The sequence below is a fragment of the Spea bombifrons genome, chromosome 5 (assembly GCF_027358695.1).
Source record: "Spea bombifrons isolate aSpeBom1 chromosome 5, aSpeBom1.2.pri, whole genome shotgun sequence".
Lineage (NCBI taxonomy): Eukaryota > Metazoa > Chordata > Amphibia > Anura > Pelobatidae > Spea > Spea bombifrons.
Window position 1 is genome coordinate 98,647,479 of NC_071091.1, and position 10,512 is coordinate 98,657,990.

Here is a 10,512-nt window from a genome sequence, read left to right on the forward strand (position 1 = left end):
AGGCACTACCGTAGGTATAAGTAGGTCATCCCAAGCTTCGTTTCTTATTATATTTAAATAGTTGCGTATAGTTTTGCCGTTCATGGTAACCTTCCGTAATGCATATCTTGGCATTATGGCTGCTCAACACTAGCCTTTTAACCATCATTTCACAATGCCCCAAAGAGCTGTGTTCTGTAGCGATTCCCTACCCAGTAATTTGTATTGATCTTTTTTAATCATCTTTCTCCAGGTAAAATATACTCAAGGTGGACTTGAAAATCTTGAACTATCTAGAAAATATTTTTCCCAGGCTCTGAAGTTGAACAATCAGAGTATGAGATCATTGTTTGGACTTTACATAGTAAGTTTCCTATTTTAAAAAAAATATATACATAGGAACTAAAAAAAAAGAAAAAAATATTTCAACCTCTCAAAAAGATCCTACGATTAAAATGGTACTGACATCGATATATTTCAGATTTTCTTAATCTTGGTGCCCTGTCTGCAAGATATAATAGCGTACGGAGAATGGAGAAGGCTTTCATTATCTTTATTGCTTTTGTCTTATTAAATCTTATTAAATGTCTTACAGTCATTGGTTAATCTTTAATACTATGCCCATTGGCTGCTTTAATTAAAAAGTATCCTATCCATGAAGACTGCTGCTTTGATATTCTCTGTATTTGTAATAAATCTTGGCTTGTGAAGATATCTCAAGGTGGACCTCCTCAACTCTGGCTTGAAGTCTTCCACTTTTGACCAGCCAGGCTCAGATAACTATATTACCTTAATGTCTCCTCCTAGGTTAACCTCTTCCAAGTGTTTTTTTAAGTGTTGTGTTGGAAAACATGCAACTCGTTAGCTGGATTAGTTTTATTTTTATGAACTACAGCAACCAAAGTCCTTTTGTATGTAATTAATAGAGACCCTTGTGAGCTGTTCTTCAATAGTTGCCTCTGGCTGTCCACTACATTTACTAAAAAAAAAAAAAAAAAAAAAGTAATTTTATTTTTATGTACAGTGCAGAGCAAAGATACAATTACCATTTAACATCATTAGAAAACTCCCAAGCTTCACTTTTTAATTTATTGTAAGAACGCTGTGCTCTCTAATGAGAATTTCAGTTCATAATTGTGAGTTCTTGACATTCTAGTATTGCACTTTTTTATTTATGATTTCTGCATGCTTGTGCATGGAGTTTCAATGTCTTGTAAACCAAACCCTTGGCTTTGGATATACTAAGGCTCAAAAGTTGGAAGCACTGCAATGTGATATTTTGATTTAATTTAGTCTCGACCAATGGCAAAAGATGTTGTTTTTTTTGTTTAACACGTTCTCATTGTTTTGTTCTGTTTCGTATTTATAGTCCTCTATTCACATTGCATCCAACCCCAAAGCCAGTGCAAAAATGAAGAAGGACAATGTCAAGTATGCCTCATGGGCAGCAAATCAGATAAAGAGAGCTTACCAGGTATGATTTAAACAAGGAAATTAGTGATATAACGTTTTTCCTAAACATTGCAATAGTTAGACGTTCCCTGGGTTATTTACAAACATGCACAAAATGTGATATGTCACCTTCAGCTTGTGGATTTAGTTATTACAGTAAAAAAGGGTTCAGCCCTATATATATTAGTATTTAGCATAAGTTGTTTTTGTAGTGAAGAAAACCATTATTTTTAGATAACTTTACATTGCATTTTAGCTCACTCATTGGGTGTCTGCAAAGTTGAATGTGTCAGCGAAGCTTATATCGCAGCCCAGACGAGATATGGGCGATGAGAGATGCGTTATATAGAATACTGACGGAACTTGCTTACCTGTCCGGTTTGGCAGACTATAAACAAAATATCGAAAATATCAAATAAAGTTTGAAAATGCGGTACAGGACAATCAAGGTCTGCCTTTTTAAGTAAAAATGGGAAAAAAATCTAAAAATGCATTTTTGTTTTTGACCAAAATGAAGGCTCTCGAAGCGACTGCATTCCCTTTAGCCTCAAAATTGCACTTACATGTAATCGCGTCCAGCCCTATAAAACACACATGATCTGTCCTCCCTGCCCCTGGAAGTGACCTGGGGGCCGCATAGATGCATCACCTGTAAGATAAAGGGTTGAGTAACTGTAGAGTAAAGATATCATTGACCTTGTGAATAACTTATACTATATTTGTAGACATCATTCATAACCTGCACCTCTTAGCATGAGGACCACCTGCTGGTGTATGGAAACTTTAATTTTGCACTGCTGTATGGACACAAAATTGTATACATTCCACAATGCTTATTATTTCCCCATTTTTATTCTTACAGTGCAAATTACTACGTAGATACCACTTCTGAAGGTTTTTTCTATTGCAACCTTCACATTTTCAATTATGTTAACTGCTTAAACATGTCCAATAGCGGCAGACTCGGAACCAGCAGGCAAATCTGGTTAATGCTTACCGATTGCATTAATGCGATCCACTTTGCAGTCGTTTTCCAGTTAAATACTGACTTGGACAGGCCGCTGAATTTTAATATGACAGACACGTGTTTGTGATTGCACATGTGGGGAAATTGCACATAATTTAGGTAAAACAAAGGTTCCTTCCATTTCTTAAATGCTGTTCTTTATGATTAGTGTGGACAAAATAATTGCTAGTCAATGAAAACGACCTCAATCAACGTGGTTCTTTGCTATGATCAGAATTGCTTTTGACAGGAGTATACTTTAAATATTTATTTGGAATTATTTGGTCCCCTTTTTCATAAACCCAGGCAGATTTTATGTGAAAACTTATGGTTTTGTTTAAATGAAAGCAAGTCTAATTTTTTCATTACATATTAAAGTATCACTTTTTGACCTGAATTTATATGCTTATTTATTTATTGCAGATGCACTGGCCTAAAATCTAATATTATCAATAAGTTATTATTTTTGTACGTTCTTGCTTAAATTTAATATGTATTGTTGCAAGATGTACAGAGTCAACCAATGCACTCAATGAGAGTATCTCTGCATCAATAATGGTCTTATTCCCATTCAGTCTTGCATCTGGAGTTTTAATCCAACTATAGATGCATAATATATATTTCTGAATTATACGCTTTAATTTTTGGTCAGCAAAACCCTAGGAAAAAATGTAAAATAAGTGAATAAAAATAGTAAAAGAAGATTTAAAGGCATCTACACCAAAAGGAAATACTTTAATACAGTTTATATAAAATGTAAGATTTTTTTCTAGACTTAAAAACACTTGAAAGCACCTAAAGGCACCCAAATGTTTATACCTCCTTCTGTTGATCTCTATGGATAGGCTCCTTCCCTAGCCCTTAAACTTTAGTGCGGTCCCTAAAACTTTCTCTCTGGCACCTACAGCTTTAAATGCCTTTAACAAAGTTTTGCTCCTATCTCTAAAAATGTTGCAAATAATAAATTTGATATTATATATATATATTTATATATATATATATATATATTTGCACATTGTGGCAAGTGACGGCGTGTACGTTTATTTGAATACTTAATGTCTATGCGTGTACAGTGCAGATTTTTGATGCTCGTTCATGCTCTTGTTGAGGGCAGTGCATGCTATGCTGAAAAAAGACCCGTTTGCAACGTTGTTTCTTCAAGCATTAATTAACATTATAAATATTTAAGAGCACTTTTGAACAGTTTGCCTCTGAAATAAGCTTTAGACTAATGTTAGTCCCACGAGGAGCTCCTGCAATACCCACCCGTGTGTTGTGATGACGAGTAGAGGGATATATTTTATTTTCCTGTTTTTTTTATTTTTTTTATCCAGTGTGAATGTTTAAATCTTTTGCGTGCCAATTATAGTCGTTGCCAATGTTTCTACAATCTTTGTCGTCTTGTTCTTTTGTGCATTTTTATTTTATAAACTCTCCATTATGTCTATCCGGTAATATCGCTATCTAGTAAAACACTTAAATATATTTTGCCATTACAAATGACCATTTTTGAGCCAATAAGAATAGAGGAGATAACTGTTATTGCATAAAATAACACATCCTAGGACCCTTTAAAAGAATGTAACTTCTGGCGTGTTCCTATGTAATGCCTGAGGAAGGGACCTAACAACTTGGTCTCGAAAGCTCGCAATTAAACTCTATTAGCCAATAAGTGGTATCATTTTAACTATACTTTTCTCCTATGTACCACCTATACATCGTTATTTCTATAATCATCTCAAGCACAAAGGACGCTGTATATTATTTTAAAATAAGCGAGAGAAATCACAATGGGCTCTCTTAAATGGACCATGCATGTCAAAATTGGTCTACCCATTGTTTAATCTGTATCCATGCTTTAATATTTTAGCATTATCTCTGCAATGTTTACTCAGAGCGCAGAAATCTGACCTCTTCTCTTCAAAAGCCTCTGATTTTATCGAATGATTCCCAAGCATTAAAGATTGACTTTGCTTTCTTGCATCAAAGCTGTTTCTCGAAGGATTTGGAACTCCCAAAGCATCAGATTAGGACCATTACTGTTTGCATGGGAAGGGAAGAAGCAGAAGAAAAGACATTCTGTTCTCCCACAGGCCCAGGCGTAGTTTTGCTTTATCAGCCAGGAAAGGGGAAATAAAAAAAAAAAATGTTGCTCTACAAAGCTTTTAATCATGGTTGGCAGGTATGGGAAATTTTAAAAGATGAGTTACATGTAAATGTATTTAAACACATTTTAAATAATGTCAGGCTATTAGGGTAGGTAATACAGCTTCATGTTATTTTATTTACATTTATTTGTGGCAAGTGTGAAGAAATTGGGGGAAAAACTCATGTAAAAAGTTTAAAAATGATAAAACAGAAAATGTATAAAATGCAACAAGGCATTTCCAAATGTATATCAAAACTTCGCGTTTCTTTTATAGAAGCTTATATTAAGTCCAAAATGAAGACAGTCAGCTAATGTAAAAAATTGATTCGCCCTTGGAATTATGTGCTGGCTTCTCCAGCCGGACCTTGGTCCCGCATGACTCCTGTGTGTTACGGCATCCGCAAGCGTGTCTACATTTAGCAGCTTAGCAAATAGTGAATTAATAGAGTTTAACTGTATTTAGCTTTAGGACAAGATGCCCTTGTGTTTTGGTTACTTAACTCAGATAACACAAACTAAGACTTGTGAATTCCCTAATTCACTAAATGCAGTTACTTTCAGCAAGCCAACTACAGCTTGGAGGGTATAGGTTGCCAAAACCTGGCACAGCGTCTCTTGCCTTATAGCCAAGTATCTAGAGCAGGAGTTTTGAATTAAAGGTCAACAAACGAGGAATTCTGGATATCCTTTCTGGACAAGAGTTGGCTTATTCAACACAATCGAACCAACTCGCCTCTGTGAGGGTTATCAGGAGATCGTATGTCTTTCTGCGTCCTACTTGATTTTAGAAGGTATTCCTACTGTTTTGCTGTATTTATTAATAGTTCTTTTTATCCTTTTTATAAGAAGTCATATTAACATTGCTGTTGCTAACAGTAAAATCTCTTTGGAAAATAAGTAGTTTTTAATGTTTGTGTAAGTTTGATGAAACTCTTTGGTGCATCTATAAAATTATACAGAGCATACACATGCTTTAAGTCCCAAAGATCAAGATGCATATGATAAATAACCATAGTTCAAGCTAATAGTCTTCCAGTATCTACAATATAGGACTCGACTTACGTAGTTTAAGATTATTTTACCAGCAAAACCTCGCGTGTGCGTCTGCTATCCTGCATTGGGGAGAGCTGTAGGTCCCGTTTGATTCGGTAAGCGGAACCTATTGAGTAAGCAACAGTTTTGGTAGGTCTTGTTTGGTTTGGTAGACGGAACTAATTGCGTAAGCAACAATGGATCTCTGGTTTTCCTATTGAGCCATATTCCTCAGTAACCATGCCTTTTTATCTGTGTTGCTGAAAAAATATTCTCAAACTCAGCTTCAGCATTAAGCAAAAATTAAGTTGATTGTGAACAATTATTCAGTGCTCAAATCCTTAAAATGCAGGTCTGTATTTACATTAGCGTTCCCAGGAACCGATTTGATCTGGATGGTTAGGAGAAGGTCAGAGGCAGGTTAACCACTCTTGGTGCTTATTGCTGCCTCAGTGGAACTGTTCTTGATCACATAATCCTTCCACACACTTCATGTGAAGCTTAGTAAAGTGAAGTTAATTCAGCAGAATAGTCATAAATCAAAGAGGTTATGTGCAGGATTGCAGAAAATAAACTAATATGTTGAGAATTTATTAAGTGTTTAAATGCTCACATTAAGTTAAGAAATGGTTTCCCTTACTCAAAGCAAATTACTCCAGGGTTCTCAAGAGAAAAAACATAGTTTGCTGCTAATATATTGAAAATATGCTTTTTACTGACAAAAACAGCAATTTAACTTCTTAATATATTTAGTATAATCAGCCTGGTGAGTAATGGAGGTTGTCAGTGTTGTTGGAAAACTCATTTTGAAACCAGCATGAAGCACTCAACAGCTTTCAATTCAAAGGTTTGCAGCCCTCTAATAGACCTGACTGAGAGTGTAATTATCGGAAGATATAATTGACCGGGCTTAATTTCTTCCTGAGTAAATACTTGGGAGTGGAAATGAAATCTTAGTTTAATGGTAAAGGTGATTGTTAACCTTTCATTGAGCTTCTGTGTTGTGTGTCTCAAAACAATATCTGGTAGTTTAACGTTGCAGATGAAGTGGGAACCGGCTCCTTTGTGCCGTTTGTAACTAGTTGATAACACAGAATGATCATCAAAGCATTACGGGAATGGGTGGGGGGGCAGCGATTTTTAATTAATTATAGCACTGTTTGAATGAAATGTATGCGGTACTTCATTAAATTGCATGGTAAACAGATCTCTGGTTATTGGGTTTTGTTTCACACTGGTAATAAATGTTAGCATGGGCCAGACCCCCATATTACTCCTGACAGAACAAGAAGCAACCATACCAACAGCTGCTGATCATATTATTGCAAGATGATGGGGAATCGTAGCCTTTCTCCAGTTCTCCAGATTTTAGGGTTTCCTACACTTCTGCCAAAACTCCACAATATGCACATTTCAATATGTTCCTTTCAGCTCTCTGTCTGGAATTACATGATGATGGGAAATCATTGCCTTCCTACAGTTCTCCAGATTTTGGGGGGTTACTGTATAATGCGGCGATCAAAAGGCACATCACACTCAAATAACGTTTTGTTCGGACTTCTCTATTGTAAGCTCTAGTGAGCAATGCTGTTTGTATAATGACCTTGCATTTCTGTTAGCACAGTATATAGATGGAATATGAATAATCTTGTATTATATTAGTTTATAAAATAAAAAGATGACATTTTAAAATAATACCAATATTCTATTTTTTGTGGTTTTTTTTCCCCAGATTGCAGGTCGCAGTATGAAAGAAACGCAGTTTTCATTAAAAGCAGTAGAAGATATGCTGGAAACTCTGCAGATTACACAATCCTAATATAGACAGACCAACAAATTGCTGTATCTACTTTAATTCATGTGATTTAATTGTTAACTTTCATCAATGTTTCAAGCTAATTTAAATTAAATGTTCCTTTTGACATGCGATGTCCTTATTTCTTTTATATGTATTTTTAAATATATGATTTCAAATGACCTCGTTTTAACTTGTAAGATACTGAACTCGAAACAGGATCACTCAAATTCAGCCCGATCAGCTCTTGCCAGTTTAGGAAACTTTAGCACTTTTATTTTCCCACAATTTAATGTTTTCTTGATATATTAAAACCAGTGTGCAGTCATATCTATAGTGTTTCCCCAAACACACAGACCGAATTTTATGTGTTGGCTATGGCTTTATAAGCAAATCGGACTTTTTTTTTTTTTTTTTTTTTTTTTTTTTTAGAAACGGAGAGGATATATTTGAAATCTTTAGATATAATGTGTTCCGAGTAACTAACGTTCTAAGTTACAGTTATTACATAACAATTGTACCTAAATGTGTACTGTAAAATCCTGGGTTTAATACCCCCCTTTCAAGAGTCCTGCAAAGGTGTGTGTATATTATACCCCAGTAAAAATGGGTTTTATGCTCCATGAACGATTATGCAAGGATTAATGCTTGTGGAGACCAAGTAAAATTTGAACATTGAAGGCGTTTTAAAAAAAATAATATTTAAAAAAAAACGAAAAAAAAACCCACAAATAATAAGAAAAACAAGTCTTCAACAGCACTAACCTGGAAGTCAAAGGTGCTTTAAAGTCAGTTACACTCTACAGCAGATGACCCCCTCTCCCATCAGTGAGAGTCAGAGAGAAAGGGGACATCCAGGTCATAAGTTAAACAAAATAAAATATTTTTTAAACCGTTCCTCCAATTTGGATGTGAATACCCACAAATTAAAGCTGGGAGACTTAACTTGTAAGTTTAATTTATTGCGGCAAACAGACGAAATAACAAAACTTGTGTCGGTGTCCAAATATTCCCAGACCTAACTATATTTGCCCCTTTGACACTTAAGCCAGCACAGTTAGAGCGGTTAATTGCAATTGGTGAAAAAATGTTAGTTGACACAAGATTACTCTACTTACCCAAGGACTCATAATTAAACTCAAATGGGTAACATGCTTTCTGTAGAGAACCTGTAGAGCCTAAGATGTGCCACGACCAGGCTGAAAAGGAAACACTTGAGAATATCAACAATGTTATTAAATTCCCATAATTCAGGCATTGCTGGCTGCTGCTTGGACCTACAAAGATTACCCTCACCCAAGAAGACACAAAAACCCTACTTCATTCTGTTATAATCTCCCACCTTGGCTATTGCAACATCATACTGGTTGGTATAACTGTGTCTCCACATTCTCCTCTGCAATCACTCCAAAACATGTTCCTTGCATGACACTGTTCCACTGGCTTCCTATTACCTCAAGAAATAATTAAGAATCCTTCACTTTTGCTGCCCCAATTCAAAACCCACATATTCAGAGAAGCCTACAATCTTTTCAACAAGAACATACCTGCCATCATTCCTGCAACTTCAGCTTTTGTCTACAGCACCATCTCTCCCTCTGTATAAATAAAACATTTCCCTGTGTAATGCAGGATAATTCAGTGGAAGTTCTTGAAAACCACTTTACTAATTCACTATCCAATAATAAAAGCTCACTCCCTTTTGAAAGAAACATTCTAGGGTTGCCCTAAATCGCTGAATTTAACAGTTTTGTAACAGAACACAACATTACAAACATACCTAGAAATGTGGAATCCGCAAACCCTAGATATTTTTTTTTATTAACATTTGTAGATTCTAAAGTAGTTGCTGATTGGCTACTGCCATAGAGACTAAAAAAAGCTGACTAAAAATATAATTAAACATTAAGGGGAAGGAATAAAAGTATACATCTGTTATAGTTTTTGCTCAACATAGTAGGGGTGCAATTACTGTTTTGTTGAGAGCACCCATAAGGGTAATATTACCAAGTGATTTTGGTGTCATTTGGCTACGCTTACCACAGAGCAAAACACCACAAAACACAGACTCATACTTGCTTTTACCTAATTTTAACATTTTAGTCCTCAACAATCCTTTTTATAGATGTAATATGATTTAAAAGGTACAAAGTCATCAGTTGATTTTATTTTTATTTTTTAAATGTGCCCTCCGGCATAGCATTAATTGAAAGCAGTCTGATAGCATGCATTATTGATAATTGCCCCGTTAAAGGTCTAAAGATTCTAATGCAGTTATATTTTATTGAGTCAGCATTAAGTCCCACTTAATATATTAGTGGGATCGTATATCATACTTCAAGTGTGCTATTGCTTACTAAAAAAAAAATCATACAGCTCTTTGGCCCGGCTTGTTCTACCGGAGCACATCTGCCTTTTTGAACAAAAACATTTTGTTTTCCTCTAAGGAGTCATTCTTTAAATGGCCACTTTAAAAAGGTATTTGTTTTAAACATACAGTTCAGAATAATGTATTAAATTTCAGACTTGGGTCTACTCTTTTCACTTTTTTTTTTATGGAAACACCAAGAGATAATTTTAATATCCCACTTGATGCCATGTGATTGGATAGGAAATACTAGAAAGGTAGTAAAATGTGCTAAAGTAGATGAAAAATGTTGTGGTTTATTTTCCCTTTGAAGCCTATTAAACATATCTTTACACCTTTGCTAGAATATGAGCGTCTTTCAAGATGCCAAACGTTTTAGCAGATGGTGCTGATATTCTAGGAGCCTGATGCTGAAACAAGAAACTATAGCTGTTCCATATAAACTCTGTTTTTTGTTGTAACATCTGGATCCTGTGCTATACGTTTTGTGTCTTTGTGTGAAATCTTTGTTGTGGAACTCATTTTCCAGCAGTATTATACAGTACTGTGCCCCTTCCCGATTTCTTCTATTTTTGTTTGTCACATTAAAATCCACATTTAGATCATCAAATAGAGGTCTGACTACAAGACTAAGATGCAGATACCCTGCAGTGCTGCAGGGGACCTGGATCCTCCTGTCTGTCAGCCGGTGGATGTCTGCACAATGTCCAGACAACTTCCACTGCTGCCGG

General features: G+C 35.4%; 1 protein-coding gene across 1 annotated transcript in view; it reads left to right on the top strand.

Moving 5' to 3' along the window:
• The window catches only part of EMC2 (ER membrane protein complex subunit 2), a 28,641-nt gene extending 21,101 nt beyond the window's left edge, over window positions 1-7,540 (top strand). Inside the window, exons 10-12 of the mRNA XM_053466793.1 lie at window positions 233-343; window positions 1,349-1,453; window positions 7,351-7,540. Coding sequence (XP_053322768.1) covers window positions 233-343; window positions 1,349-1,453; window positions 7,351-7,437 — 303 coding nt within the window. The 3' untranslated portion in view covers window positions 7,438-7,540. The remainder of the gene's footprint in view (window positions 1-232; window positions 344-1,348; window positions 1,454-7,350) is intronic.
• The last annotated feature ends 2,972 nt before the right edge of the window (window positions 7,541-10,512 follow it).